This window comes from Crinia signifera, chromosome 6, assembly GCF_055691185.1.
Source record: "Crinia signifera chromosome 6, ASM5569118v1, whole genome shotgun sequence".
Taxonomy (NCBI): Eukaryota; Metazoa; Chordata; class Amphibia; order Anura; family Myobatrachidae; genus Crinia; species Crinia signifera.
The window spans coordinates 133,370,554-133,387,158 of record NC_139222.1 but is presented as its reverse complement, the minus strand read 5'-3'; the positions used below and the strand labels follow the sequence as shown (position 1 = coordinate 133,387,158).

The following is a 16,605-nucleotide window of genomic DNA, read 5'->3' as shown; positions in this document are numbered from 1 at the left end:
AAAGGCTACCTTGAGCAGAGATTATTGGGCGACCAGGTGGAGATGTAGCATGTTTATGAATTTTCGGTACACTGTACAGTATTGGTAGAATAGGGTGGGTAGTATGCAGTGCTTCTTTGAGCTTGATGTCTATGATCTGTTGGTCGACTGCCTCCTTGAGTAGTGCCGTTAGTTCTTTTTGGTACTTCTCAGTGGGGTCGCTGTGCAATTTCCTGTACGTGTTCCCATCTGCTAATTGGCGCATAATTTCTGCTCGGTAAGTACTCAAGTTCTGGATTACGATGCCCCCGCCTTTATCAGCGGGGCGTATGACGATGCTGTGGTCATCTTGCAGAGATTTTAGAGCTTGAGTTTCACCTCTGGATAGATTAGCATGGAATGGAGTGGGAGCTGCTTTGAATCGCTCCATGGACGCGTCCAGAAGACGTGTGTACGTTTTTATAGATGGATTGTGGGACATGGGGTCAAAAGCGGATTTGCTATGAGACCTGATGAATTGCGTGATAGGGGTGGGCTGAGGGGGAGCCTCATGATGCTGGAAAAACTCACGTAATCTGAGTTTACGGTTCATCTTATGGATGTCAAGTTGCCAGTCGAAAGGGTCATGTCGATTGGTCGGTATAAAGGAGAACAAACCAATGGACCAGCCAGTAGCGGCTCACTTTAAAGCCAAGGGCCACCCACTGGCATCATTACGCTACTTTATGATAGACCACATTCCACCAATGCCCAGGGGGGGTGATCGCCAGAAAGCCCTCCTAAGACTGGAAGCCAGGTGGATCTACAGGCTCAATACTGTCTCACCCAACGGGCTCAATGAGCGTATCATGTGGAACACACTAACTTAGTCCCCTGTGGTCCAAACACGTTTCCCGTTTGGTCGATGTTTTTGGACGATATTTTTCTATGATTTTTGCCTATAGCGGGACCTGATGGACTGACCCCTTATCGTATAGGGCGATTAACTTATCCATTTTAGGATACCCTATTTATCCCCTCGTTTATACATTTATATTTACTTGATCCAAGATGACCCCAGATAACCCTTTTTGGATGTAAAAATGTCTTGCATGCTTTATTGACCCAATCTTCATTGTTAAGCACCTACGTGCATCACTTATATGCTGCACGTTATACACTCCATTTAATATTGATATTTATACCAGCATCATGTTTTTATAATAAGTGTTTGTATGCATCTCTTAATCCCACACAGCACAATTTATTTCACTACCAGCACCATTCCTTACTACCGCTGCTACGTGGCATCGGGTAACCTAGCTACCGTCTGTAAACAACTCACGCTACCCTGTGTGCTTGGCAACGGGCGTCAGCGTGCCAGACGTAGCTTGGTGACGTCAGATACAGGAAGTAACGTCTGCTCTGCATCCCGCTGGCGGCGTCTCCCGCTCTGAGCCAGTCCACCGGCCACGTACAACGGAAGGAGGTGCCTTCTTGCTGCACACACTGTTATAAGGTAGGACCCTATGTTTGTAATTTTGTATTGCTGTCTGCCTGAGGAAGGGGAACGTTGTCCCCGAAACTGTTGCACAATAAATTTGCCTGATTTCTCACAAGCCCTGGAGTGCCGCGTTGGTGACTTATCTCCTAGGAGTAATCCTCACCCACCTGCATGTACGATTATCTACGAAGGCACCCAGGCCATTGACCAAGGTACCAGGAGTGCCAGATCGCAAGTATCCTGTAGTCGCTAGCCTGCCCGGTTAGCATAGGATCGTGGCACCCACTCTCCTAAATTTTCCTAGGACGTCCAGCCTACATCTTGCTAAATCTACTCCAGCTCTTTTTATCAACCAACATGGAGGCATCGCAACATCCACTTGGTTCTAAGGGGATTGCTGTAACTCCCCCCGGAGAAATACTGAATTTTTCAGAGGATGAAATTTCTCACATTCTATTTGCGGAGGAACCTAATCCTGATATTGAAGCTGAGGACATATACAACCTACTATTTAAGCTGAGACGCCGTGAAATCGATTACTTACTTCACGGCCAATCTTTATCGGACTATTACCGTAAAAAGTTTATACCTCGAGGGTTCAGAGTCCGGAACATCCCCACCATCGGCCGGTCAAGTCCAGAGTTCTGCAGGCGTTGGGTAGCCATACTCAACAAATGCAGCCTGGACCTGATGGTGCTGGTGGTGGAGGAGGCCGGTAAAGAACTCAGAAATACCCGGAGCAAGATTGATGATCTTAAAACAGCTAATGCAAATTTGATTGCCTCCCCTGACTTTGACGCCTGGGCATCCAAGCTTAAAAATCAATGCGACAACTACCGTCGTGATCTATTAAGATTCAAGAGGACAAAATTAGCCACAGTAGAGGCAGACTATGAGTCTAACCAGGTCTACAGGTGGCTTACAGGCAGTGAGCCCCAGCCCCGCAGCTTCCAAGCAACTGCTAGACGAGGCTGGAGATCACGGAGAACTCCCGCTGCCCCACAACCAGGATCCTCCCAATCTGACAGTGATTTTGCTCCGGCAGAATCCGATGATGGCACCATCACCAGACGTCCCCCTTTAGGGGTTACCACCCGGAGGGGCCCTACAACAAAAGAACCCGTCGTGGCGGCCAAAGGGAGATGAACTTCAAAGCGAGCAGGACCAAAATAAAAGCAATATTTAATCTATCGGATCGGCTGCACACTCCCGATGAAGAAAATGTCCTCAACAAAGGCCTCTCCTTTATACCGACCAATCGACATGACCCTTTCGACTGGCAACTTGACATCCATAAAATGAACCGTAAACTCAGATTACGTGAGTTTTTCCAGCATCATGAGGCTCCCCCTCAGCCCACCCCTATCACGCAATTCATCAGGTCTCATAGCAAATCCGCTTTTGACCCCATGTCCCACAATCCATCTATAAAAACGTACACACGTCTTCTGGACGCGTCCATGGAGCGATTCAAAGCAGCTCCCACTCCATTCCATGCTAATCTATCCAGAGGTGAAACTCAAGCTCTAAAATCTCTGCAAGATGACCACAGCATCGTCATACGCCCCGCTGATAAAGGCGGGGGCATCGTAATCCAGAACTTGAGTACTTACCGAGCAGAAATTATGCGCCAATTAGCAGATGGGAACACGTACAGGAAATTGCACAGCGACCCCACTGAGAAGTACCAAAAAGAACTAACGGCACTACTCAAGAAGGCAGTCGACCAACAGATCATAGACATCAAGCTCAAAGAAGCACTGCATACTACCCACCCTATTCTACCAATACTGTACAGTGTACCGAAAATTCATAAACATGCTACATCTCCACCTGGTCGCCCAATAATCTCTGCTCAAGGTAGCCTTTTTCAACCGGTGTCCCAACTACTGGACGTCTTGATCCAGCCGCATGTCATCATTCAAGATACGCACCTCATGGATACCACAAGCTTCCTCAATCGCTTAAAACAACTGCCCAGACTACCCCTGACTGCTATGTTATGCACTATGGATGTATCATCGTTATACACCTCGATCCCTCATGACCAGGGGCTCCTGGCCATGAAAGAATTTCTGGACTCCCTTGGCGAAAGGTTTACCTTCAATAAAAAACTCTACCTTCAATTGCTTGAACTGGTCCTATGCCGTAACTATTTCCGATTCGATGGTCAAATCTACCTTCAACAGGCAGGCTGTGCCATGGGATCGGCCGTGGCACCAGCATACGCCAATGTCTTCATGGTCGCCCAGGAACGCATATTTTTTCAAGAACAAATTGCTAAAGATAACATCATTCTCCTGTGTCGATACATTGACGATCTGTTCATGCTGTGGCAGGGCATGGCAGAGGAATTCGTCGATCTAATGACCACCATCAATGCAATGCCAGGACCCATTAAACTCACATATGCGCATAGCAGTCACACTATCAACTTTTTAGACGTGACTGTGACGTTGAATGAAGGTAACATCAGCACCTCTATCTTCTACAAAGAAACAGATAGGAAAACCCTCTTGCTTTCCAGCAGCCATCACCCTCCACCATTGAAAAAGGGATTGGCATACTCCCAAATGCTCCGGGCGGCCCGTATCTGTAGTAATACAGAAACACTTCCGTTACAGCTTGATAACATCATCCTCAAGTTTCATGAAAGGGGTTATCACCTGTCAGCCCTGCATCAGGCTAAAGCAAAAGTACTCAAACTTAAACGTGAAGATCTACTTAAACCCAAAAATATTAAAGGGGAAAATGCTAAGGTATTCCCGTGGTCCACCACATTCGACACCAACAGCAGCCTTATACCTATTGCGAGTAAAGCCCTGTGGCCCATTCTAGCCACTGATCCCAAACTACCGTGCTTCTCCAAAATAAGACCGATGACATGCTATAAGAGGGGACGTAACTTGAAAGACCTATTGGTACACACGGACATAACCGGGTTTGATGATAACCGAGCATCCACCAGACAAAGAAAAACCCCGGGATGCTATAAGTGCATCAAGTGTATCACATGCAACTACCTGATCCAAGGTTCATCCTTCAAACACCCCCATGAAGACAAAAGGCTACAGATCCGACACATACTGACCTGTAGCACTAGATATATTGTATATATCATAGTATGTCCGTGTGGACTATACTATGTTGGTATGTCCACTCGACAATTCAAGGAGCGGATGGCCGCACACCACTCGGCTATAAATGCTGCTCTAAAGAACAAACCAATGGACCAGCCAGTAGCGGCTCACTTTAAAGCCAAGGGCCACCCACTGGCATCATTACGCTACTTTATGATAGACCACATTCCACCAATGCCCAGGGGGGGTGATCGCCAGAAAGCCCTCCTAAGACTGGAAGCCAGGTGGATCTACAGGCTCAATACTGTCTCACCCAACGGGCTCAATGAGCGTATCATGTGGAACACACTAACTTAGTCCCCTGTGGTCCAAACACGTTTCCCGTTTGGTCGATGTTTTTGGACGATATTTTTCTATGATTTTTGCCTATAGCGGGACCTGATGGACTGACCCCTTATCGTATAGGGCGATTAACTTATCCATTTTAGGATACCCTATTTATCCCCTCGTTTATACATTTATATTTACTTGATCCAAGATGACCCCAGATAACCCTTTTTGGATGTAAAAATGTCTTGCATGCTTTATTGACCCAATCTTCATTGTTAAGCACCTACGTGCATCACTTATATGCTGCACGTTATACACTCCATTTAATATTGATATTTATACCAGCATCATGTTTTTATAATAAGTGTTTGTATGCATCTCTTAATCCCACACAGCACAATTTATTTCACTACCAGCACCATTCCTTACTGTAAACAACTCACGCTACCCTGTGTGCTTGGCAACGGGCGTCAGCGTGCCAGACGTAGCTTGGTGACGTCAGATACAGGAAGTAACGTCTGCTCTGCATCCCGCTGGCGGCGTCTCCCGCTCTGAACCAGTCCACCGGCCACGTACAACGGAAGGAGGTGCCTTCTTGCTGCACACATTGTTATAAGGTAGGACCCTATGTTTGTAATTTTGTATTGCTGTCTGCCTGAGGAAGGGGAACGTTGTCCCCGAAACTGTTGCACAATAAATTTGCCTGATTTCTCACAAGCCCTGGAGTGCCGCGTTGGTGACTTATCTCCTAGGAGTAATCCTCACCCACCTGCATGTACGATTATCTACGAAGGCACCCAGGCCATTGACCAAGGTACCAGGAGTGCCAGATCGCAAGTATCCTATATATATATATATATATATATATATATATATATATATATATATATATATACGTCGATGGTTACTAGTTATTCCAGAGGCAGTAATTTGCGTGACCTATTGGTACATAGTGATATTACCAATTTCGAAAGATCCCTTAACACCACGTTCCTTGGTGCTCCTAAAGTGGGCTGTGTTAAGTGTACTGGCTGTGTCACATGCAGTTATATGTGGACGGGTGACAGCATCAAACATCCTGTAAAGAACATCACATTTCCCATAAAATTTAGGGTCACCTGTTCCACCACCCACGTTGTGTATGTACTTGTCTGCCCTTGCGGCAAGTACTACATTGGCAAGACAGATTGTCAATTCAAAGTGCGCATGGCCCAGCACAGGATGGCCATACGCACTGCGGTACTTAAAGGGTCAAGTGAGCAGCCTGTTGCCAGGCATTATGCAGCAATGGGACATCAATAAAATGGCATTAAAAGGAGAGGTGATAATCATGGGAGACTTTAATCTACCTGATGTAAACTGGGAGCTGCCTGTTGCAAGTTCCACCAGAAGTAGGGACATGCTGAATTCCTTGCAAGGAGCATCCCTCCAGCAATTGGTGAGGGAGCCCACTCGTAAGGACGCAATATTAGACTTAATACTTACAAATGGTGACAGAATATCTGACATAAATGTGGGTGAAAATCTGGGATCCAGTGACCATCAAGCAGTATGGTTCAAAATAAAGACAGAGACTGACTCATCGCACACAAAAACAAAGGTGTTAGATTTTAGGAAGGCTGATTTTGTAGAGATGGGAAACTCTGTAAGGGATTCTTTGGCAGAGTGGAAGAACTTGGAAGGAGTGCAGGATAAGTGGGAAAAATTAAAAAGTGCAATTCTAAAAACAACAGAACTTTGTGTCAAAAGAGTTAGGAAAAACACAAGAAAAAGAAAGCCATTGTGGTTTGCAAAAGAAGTAGCAAGTATTGTGAAAGCAAAAAAGTTGGCCTTTAAGAAATTTAAGCAGACGCAGAAGAATGAGGACAAAGAGGTGTATCTTGTTAGACAGAAGGAGGCTAAGAAGGTAATCAGATGTGCAAAAGCACAGGCTGAAGAGAAAATGGCCCAGTCAGTGGGTGAAGGGGGGAAAACTTTTTTTAGGTATATAAGTGAAAGGAGAAAAACAAAAAGTGGAATAATTAGACTGAAGACAGAGAGTGGAAGTTTTCTTGAGGGGGACAATGTAATAGCAGATAATATTAATAATTATTTCTGCTCAGTATTCACTGCTGAAAGAGAGGGGAAGGGGCCACAGTTAAGTTGCAAGTATAGTCAGAAAACTGAGGGAGAGACAAGTACATTTACAGAGGAGAAAGTCCTCACAGAACTCTCAAAACTGAAAGTGGATAAATCAATGGGGCCAGATGGGATACATCCAAGGATACTAAAAGAGCTTAAAGAGGAGCTGGTAAAACCAATAACAGAATTATTCAACCAGTCACTAGCTACTGGAGTAATCCCAGAGGACTGGAAAACAGCGAATGTAGTCCCACTGCACAAAAGTGGAAGCAAGGAAGAGGTAAGCAACTATCGACCAGTGAGCCTTACATCAGTAGTAGGGAAATTGATGGAAACACTCTTAAAACAAAGAGTTGTAGAATATCTCAAAACCAGCAATTTACAGGATCCAAAACAGCATGGGTTTACTGGGGGAAGATCATGTCAAACAAATCTTATTGACTTTTTTGACTGGGTGACTAAAGTAATAGATCAAGGTGGGGCTGTAGATGTAGCTTATCTAGACTTTAGTAAAGCTTTTGACACTGTCCCACATCGCAGACTGTTAAATAAACTTGAAAGCTTGAGATTGGATTCTAAGATAGTTGAATGGATAAGAGCATGGTTGCAGGACAGAAAACAGAGAGTTGTAGTAAACGGAGTACAGTCAAAGGAGGGAAAGGTTACAAGTGGAGTACCCCAGGGATCTGTACTTGGACCGGTGCTTTTTAATATCTTTATTGGTGATATTGCAAATGGAATTGAGGGTAAAATGTGCCTTTTTGCAGATGACACAAAGGTATGCAACAGGGTAGACACACCAGGAGGGGTAAAACAAATGATTGAGGATATAGGCAGATTAGAGAAATGGTCAAGAGAATGGCAACTACAGTTTAATGCCAAAAAATGCAAAATCATGCACTTGGGTCTCAGAAATCCAAAGACTCAATATAGTATAAATGGCACAATAATGGAAACTACTGAGGAAGAGAGGGATCTAGGTGTCACTATTTCAGGGGACTTAAAAGCAGGTAGGCAATGTAACAAAGCAATGAAGAAGGCAAGTCAGATGCTTGGTTTCATAGGGAGAGGTATCAGCAGTAGAAAGAAAGAAGTAATAATGCCACTGTATAGGTCATTGGTACGACCTCACCTAGAGTATTGTGTTCAGTTCTGGAGGCCATATCTCCAGAAGGATATAAATACATTAGAGACTGTACAAAGAAGAGCAACTAAAATGGTCCATGGCCTACATCACAAAACGTACCAGGAAAGACTAAAATATCTTAATATGTATACTTTAGAGCAGAGAAGGGAAAGGGGGGACATGATAGAAACTTTCAAATATATCAAGGGCTTTAACAAGGTACAGGTGGGAGACATTCTTCACAGGAAGAGGAGCAACAGAACACGAGGACATGCACTGAAACTAGAGGGAGGAAGATTCAGGGGAAATGCGAGGAAGAATTTTTTCACAGAAAGAGTAGTAGATAAGTGGAATAGCCTCCCAACAGAGGTGGTAGACGCAAATACAGTAGTACAATTTAAACATGCTTGGGATAAGCATATTGATATCCTTACAAAAAAATAAGGATCAAATATGGTTTGAGGTAACATGTTTAAAAAAAGGGGCAGACTAGATGGGCCAAGTGGTTCTTATCTGCCGTCAAATTCTATGTTTCAAATTCTAACGGGGCATTCACCAACGGCATTCAAGCATAAAATCATTGATCATGTCCCCCCAACTGTAAGGGGGGCAATAGATCCAAGCTTCTCTTTTGCATTGTGAGGCGGAGTGGATTTTCAGACTGGGCACTCTTAGTCCCCAGGGTCTGAATGAATCACTTGGGTTACACTGCTTTTTATAGTGTACTCATAATTTTTTCTTCTTGTTGTGATTTTAAGTGTTCCTCTCCTATGTGCAATACTCACCGTAGTTTTTCAGCATAATTGGTATTTCTAACAAGATCCACATTTGGATGTAGCAATATTATTGCTAAGTATGCATGCTGTTCGTTTTGATACAGTGACAGTTGCGCTATATTTATACTTTTATATGATGCCTTTCCATTGTGTTTTGTTACAGTTTTAATAAAGTTGGTTGTAATGGTGTGGGAGCACTGTGATGACGTCATGACGTGACGTGCGTGCAGGCGGCGTGGTGCCTGCCGCGCGGCGCTGACAGACTCACTTGGTGATGGACAAGCACATAAATGGTGAGTAGTTATTGTATCTTGTATGCCCTGATGAAAATTAGTAAACCTAATTGAAACGTTGGCAGAATATTGCCTTTGGCTGTCATTTTGTCTTTTCACTCCGAGTGCCGCCGGACTTTGGACTATATATATATATATATATATATATATATATATATATATAGGGTGTAGGGGGGGGCGGCGGCACTCACACAGTGTGCGAGTGCCGCCCACTCGCACAGTGTGCGAGTGCCACCGCCCCCCCTACACCCTGTGTTTACTGGACCCCCCAGGCGGTCATACAGTTGGAGGGCACCGCCAAAGGGAATTCAACCCCTTCCCCCTGTTGGGATTTTCAGCATTAAGGAGTGCCGCACCCCCGTTTCTATATATATATATATATATATATATATATATATATATATATATATACAACATCAATGTGTTCTGGCACTCGCTATGCTGGTATCCTGTAATTGCCTGTTGCCATCCGCAAAATTAGGAGACCACTTTGTCCCCACACAACAACGTTTGTACGGTGACATTCAGGTCTGGAATAAAGTCACAACACCTGCCGGTATTCAGCCAACATTTCAATAAGCTTTACTTATCGCCTTGATGAAAATAAGTAAAGCTTATTGAAACATTGGCTGAATACCAGCGGGTGTTGTGGCGATCTTTGTGAAAAAATGCACTTCAAGTTCTTATTTTTGTACAGCATTTTTGGCCTCCACCCTTCTTCTGGACACACAGACGGGTGGAGGCCTGAAACGCTGTAGACAATAAACACTTGAATTGCACTTTTTCACAAAGACCCAGAGTGACGCTAGTTATTAGCAGCTTTATATTGGAGGATGAGATCTTTTATGGGATGGCACCCGGGCAAGTACTATATGCGTTTTGAGACTGCTGGACGTGGGATGGGGGGTGTAGGGGTAGGGGTGACACCATGGGCTACTACACTGGGTGACACCAATCCTAGTGACGCCTCTGCTGTGTTGTGGTGCCACAAATATATAGCACAGTTGAAACAGATTTCTTATTATACTGTATAGCTAGGTTAGTTTAAAATGTTAGAAAAAGCCTCTCTTTACAAATTAGTAATATTATTGGTCAGGGGCATAACTAGATATTTGTAGGCTCCATAGCAAAAGTTTGTAAGGACCTCTATGTACCAACTAATGATGATAAATATATAGCACATATCATTTATAAAGAGAAGATAGGCCTCTTTTCAGCTCAGGGCACCATAGCAGCTGCACCCTTTGCACCTATGGTAGTTATGCCCTTGTTATTGGTAATACCTTGCATTGGTTAGCTGCCTTAATAGTTTTAAGATACCTGGCCAGGCTCTTGTGAAGTATATCTTTTAGGCTGCAGACATTACCATCTCCCAGGATCTGCAGATGCTGCTCCCAACTGATGATGTCTCTCTGTTTTTTGATTATCTGGAGTCTCTGTAATAAGGACTCTTTATCCTTTCAGATGTATCAATGGTGAGTCTCTGGGATGTCAGCGCATTTTCATCCTGGAGCCATGGAAGGACACCACCTATTTCGCCTCTGGGTGCCAAATATAATCTTATGCCACTGGCCTGATCGGTGTATATATAACTTGTCCAGAAAGCTGTGTTATCCTCCAGAAGCCTGGTCTTTTAAGACTCGCTTCTTCACCAAAACCACACAACTCGTCCTAGCCCTCTGCCCCATGCTCATTGCCTACCCCATATGTGTAACCCTTGTCCATCTGCATCTCCCCTTTAGAACATAAGCTCTTGCGAGTAGGACACTCTTTCTTTATGTGCTTTGCAAACTCTTACTTTAACTATTTTCTACTCCATACTCCCCTCAGTGGCATCTAATCCCTCAATTTTCTCCCACCATGATACTTATTTCAGTGTCAATTGCTGATGTACAATAGCTACATTTATATATCCTTTTACTTGTCTTATATTGCCATGAACTGTAATTCATTGTGTTCTTGTTTAGACTATTTGTTTATGTCATCTGTTAATGGATGCTGCCGATCCCTTGTAGCACCATATGAATAATGAAAATATTAATAATATAATAATAATTTACTTTCATTCCAGTTTTCTTTACACATTGCAAATGTTCTAAAGCTTTTTCTCATGTCCAATACTTTTCACAAAGCTTTATATAAGTAACAGTTATTATTAATTTAAATAGTATGACAAAGAGATTACTGCGCTATTGCACAATAATTAAATACTATAAACATGTAAATTTCAGTTGTAAAATGCAATCTGGGAGAAGGGCGTAGGAAATTATTTCAGAACATAAATTACATGTCTAGCTTTATATGGTTAAAGGAAATAAAATAAAATAATACTTATCTATGCTCCACCCACATATTTTATTGTAACAATCACATGAAGGGATTACCCAAATTAATCAAGTGGTCACGCTACATACACTTTAATTAACATTTCATCAAGAAATAAACAGCCCAAATTGGGTTTGGAAATGTATATGAAACGGAAACACCCTACGTATTACTGTATATAAAAGCTAATCTGTTTATTCGTGAAGAAAGCATCTTATATCTTCATAGCTTACTCTCCAGCTATCACCAATATGTCTCACCACAAAAGCTCTGCATCTTCAAGAATGTCTGTTGGAGGTGGAGGCTATGGGACCGCTACTTGCTCATTTCTTGGAACCTCTGGAGGGTCATGTGGCACAGGAGCTTTTGGTGGTAGCCATCATGGAGCTGCTGCACATGGCTTTGGTGGGGCAGCAGCATTTGGTGGTAGCCAACATGGAGGTGCTACCCATGGCTTTGGTGGGGCAGCAGCATTTGGTGGTAGCCATCATGGAGGTGCTGCCCATGGCTTTGGTAGGGCAGGGGCATTTGGTGGTAGCCAACATGGAGGTGCTGCCCATGGCTTTGGTGGGGCAGGGGCATTTGGTGGTAGTCTAAGTGGTGCTGGTGGCTTTGGTGGTAGCCAACATGGAGGCAACTTTGGTGGAGATGGCCTTCTATCTGCAGGTGAAAAGGAAACTATGCAGAATCTTAATGATCGTCTTGCTTCATATCTGAGCAAAGTACGAGCATTAGAAGAAGCCAATGCTGATCTTGAATGCAAAATTAAGAGTTGGTATGAGAAACATAGCAAGGACAACAAGCCAGACCATGACTACAGTAAATATTACAAAATCATTGACGACCTCAAGAAACAGGTATTACTTCTTTACTTCTATTCTATGACCCTAATGATTGGATAGTTTGAATACAAAGAATATCTATTTGTGCTTTGTTAGATACTATTGAATGACATATCTGGGTAAAAAATAATATTTTTTGCTATGTTATATGTCACTTTTTTATTTTCTTTAAACAACAATGTAACAGATAAAAGCAAAACCTATTAGCATTATAAAAAGTTTCTCAATTTGAAAGGCATTTTATCCTTACAGATTCAATGTGCTTCTGTGGACAACGCAAGTGTCATCCTACAAATTGACAATGCCCGTCTGGCAGCTGATGACTTTAAACTAAAGTAAGCATCTTATCAACAAGATCATTATTGTTGTGTGTATAAGGCACACAGTATTTAGACAATTATGTCACTTCCATACAGGTATGAGAATGAGCTGTACCTTCGTCAAAATGTGGACGCTGATATCAATGGTCTTCACAAAGTTATGAATGAACTCAACATGACCAAGTGTGATCTTGAGTCACAGATTGGAAGTTTGACTGAGGAACTTATGAGTCTCAAAAAGAACCACGAAGAGGTAACACACCAAAACCTAAATCCTGCCAATTGATAATCATTTCTGTCTTAAATCAACATTTTGTATAGAAATCTTCATTTTGTTTTAGTTTCATATTTAGACTATTATATTTCTTGGGAAACCACCCACCTCCCCAAATAACTTTGTCATAAAGATTTAATGAGTGCCTTCCATTGTTTTAAGGAAATGAAAAGTTATCAAGGGCAAACAGGACACTTAACTGTGGAGATGAATGCTGCTCCAGGGACAGACCTGACCAAAATTCTAAATGACATGAGAGCTGACTATGAACAATTAGCAGAGAAAAATCGGAGAGATGCTGAAGCCCAGTTTAATGAAGCGGTAAAAAGAAAAAGCTTACTGTTGTAACCGTTATACAGTACCGTAAATATCTTCTACATAGTTTCATATTTTTTGATGGCTGTGTTGCAGAGTAAAGCCCTCAAGCAGGAAATCTCACATGGGGTTGAACAGGTTCAATCCAGCAAAACGGAAATCACTGATTTGAAACGTTCTGTGCAAACACTGGAGATTGAACTACAAGCTGCTCTGGCAACGGTATGGAGGCAACAATACTATAATAAAATACATTTGGGGCTCTAAATTATTGTAGTTAGTAGTATCTAAAGTTCTTACTTTATTCATTTCATCGTTACTTATATTTATTCTATATTTATTGATTAACCCCTTCATGACAGAGCCAGTTTGTGCCTTCATGACAGAGCCCTTTTTTTCAAATCTGACATGTCTCACTTAAGTGGGGATAACTTTTTTTTGCTTTTACTTATCCCAGTGATTTTGAGATTGTTTTCTCGTGACACATTGTACTTCAAGTTAGTGGTAAATTTGGGTCGATACAGTCTGTGTTTTTTTGTGAAAAATACCAAAATATCGTGAAAAAATGGAAAATTTAGCAATATGCAAAATGTCACATTTTCTGCTTGTGAGACAAATAATCATACCACTCAAAATAGTTAATAACTAACAAAGACCATATGTCTACTTTATGTTGCAATCATTATTTCAACTTCCTTTTAATTTTTTTGGACACTAGGAGGCTTCAAATATGACTAGCAAATTCTCAAATTTTCAAGAAAATTTCAAACACTGATTTTTTTAGGGACCAGTTCAGTTCTGATGTGACTTTGAGGGACTTGTATGTGAGACACCCCCATAAATGATGCCATTTCAAAAACTGCACCCCTCACAGTATTCAAAACAGCATTTTGGAAGTTTGTTAACCCTTTAGGTGTTTCACAGGAATTAAAACAAAGTGTAGGTGAAATTTCAAAATTTCATTTTTTTTTCGGATTTTCAATTTTAATACATTTTTCTAAGGAACACAGTACATTTTACTAGAGAAATGTGACTAAAAATTGATTCCCCCAATTCTTTGGTTTTCATAAATATCCTATATGTGGCCCTAGTGTGCACGGTGACCAAACCACAGGCTTCATAATAGAAGGAGCACCTACTTGATTTTGGAGACTCCTTTTTATGAGATTATTTTTTAGGCACCATGTAGGTTTCTAGGCACCATAAGATGCTAAAAGTTAGGAACCCCCCCACAAGTGACCCCATTTTGCAAACTACACCCCTCAGGGAATTCATCTAGGGGTATAGTGTACATTTCAAACCCCCAGGGGTTTCACCAATTGTGGTACAACTGGGCAGTGAAAATGAAAAAAAATAATTTTTCATTTTCACAGCTCAGTTGTATCAAAATTGGTGAAACCCCGGGGGGTTTGAAATGTACTCTATACCCCTAGATGAATTCCCTGAGGGGTGTAGTTTGCAAAATGGGGTCACTTGTGGGGGGGTTCCACTGTATGGGTGTTTCGGGGGTCATTCAACCAGAATCTGTGCTGCAAAATCCAAAAATCACTCCTTCCCTTCTGAGTCCTGCCATGCACCCAACTGGTATTTTTTGGTCACATGTGAGGCATTGCCGTACCCGGGAGAAATTGGGGCACAGATTTTGGGGTGCTTTGTCTCCTTCATTCCTTGTGAAAATGAAAAATTTTGAGCCAGATCTGCATTTTTGTGTAAAAAAATTTAATTTTTTACACAAAAATGCAGTTCTGGCTCAAAATTTTTAATTTTCACAAGGAATGAAGGAGACAAAGCACCCCAAAATCTGTGCCCCAATTTCTCCCGGGTACGGCAATGCCTCACATGTGACCAAAAAATACCAGTTGGGTGCATGGCAGGACTCAGAAGGGAAGGAGTGATTTTTGGTGGTGGAATGAATGGCGGGTGCTATGTCGCATTAGCAAGACCCCCGAAGCACCAATACAGTGGAACCCCCCCACAAGTGACCCCATTTTGGTCACCAGCTTTGGGAGGGGGGCTGGCGCTGCGGCTGGCGGGGGGGTGGGAGGGGTGCTGGCGCTGCGGCAGCCGGGTGGGTGGGAGGGAGGGGGGCTGCCGGGTGGGAGGGGGGGGGGGCTGGCGATCGGTGCGGTATACGCACACACACACACACACACACACACATATATATATATATATATATATATGTGTGTATATATATATATATATATACATATATATACATATATATACACACACATATATATATATATATATATATGTGTGTGTATATATATATATATATACACACATTTGCACATTATTTTTTATTTTATTTTATTTTTAACTTTTCCAGCAGCAGCATGATGCTGCTGCTGCTGCTGCTGCTGCGGGGGGGAGGAGGGGAGCGCAGCGTGCGCTCCGGACGTAGCGGTGGAGCCGGGGGAGCTGCTGCTGCTGCCGGGTGAGTGCCCGGCGGGTGGGAGGGGGGTGCTGCCGCTCGGTGGTGATCGGTGCTGCACCGATCACCACCGTTTTCTGTGTTACCGAGCGGCTTAGCCGCCGGTAACACAGGAAACGCTGTGATTGACTGTTCAGATTTGAACAGCCAATCACAGCGATCGCCGACCGGGGGGGGCACCCCTGCCCCCCCTGGGCGACGAGGGGGGATGTCTGCTGTCAGGGACAGCAGACATCTCCTAACTGTCACCGCGTCTATAGACGCAGTGACAGTTAGAATCCATGACGTACATGTACGTCAAATGTCGGGAAGTACTTCCCGACCATGACGTACATGTACGTCAAATGTCGTGAAGGGGTTAAAAAACATTTTTGTCACTTTTAATTAGTTTTTTTTTTAAAAAACAGATGATCACTAGTTAATATATGCTGTCACAATGTATTTATATACTGTATGTATTTTATTGTGTCTGAAAATGACAACTGATTAAATTAAGAAAATAAAGCTCGAAACCATACCTAAACAGCAGCATTTCATAAATGACAGGAATGAATGTTGGACACAGATATATATATATAACTTATAAAAGTAAAACACAATTGTCTCCTTCTATAGAAAAATTCCCTAGAAAGCTCATTAGCCGAGACCGAGGGCAACTACTGTGTACAACTTGGGCAAATCCAAGCAAAGATCGGCCATTTGGAGCAACAGATGTGTGAGGTTAGGACTGACATGGAACAGCAAAGCTTGGAGTACGATCAGCTTCTCGATGTCAAGGCCAGACTGGAGATGGAAATTGAGACCTACCGCTGTCTGCTAGATGGTGAAAACAGGTACGTGCATTTTGTAAAAGATTGTCTCTTGGTAATTATAATGTAAATAGCCTATGACGATGATTTCACAG

General features: G+C 42.8%; 1 protein-coding gene across 1 annotated transcript in view; it reads left to right on the top strand.

Annotated features, from left to right (window-relative positions):
• Window positions 1-11,764: 11,764 nt before the first annotated feature.
• The window catches only part of LOC146009640 (uncharacterized), a 42,812-nt gene continuing 37,971 nt past the window's right edge, over window positions 11,765-16,605 (top strand). The window contains exons 1-7 of the mRNA XM_083150092.1: window positions 11,765-11,993; window positions 12,147-12,370; window positions 12,608-12,690; window positions 12,772-12,928; window positions 13,112-13,270; window positions 13,361-13,486; window positions 16,317-16,534. Of these exons, the coding sequence (XP_083006218.1) occupies window positions 11,765-11,993; window positions 12,147-12,370; window positions 12,608-12,690; window positions 12,772-12,928; window positions 13,112-13,270; window positions 13,361-13,486; window positions 16,317-16,534 (1,196 nt within the window). The remainder of the gene's footprint in view (window positions 11,994-12,146; window positions 12,371-12,607; window positions 12,691-12,771; window positions 12,929-13,111; window positions 13,271-13,360; window positions 13,487-16,316; window positions 16,535-16,605) is intronic.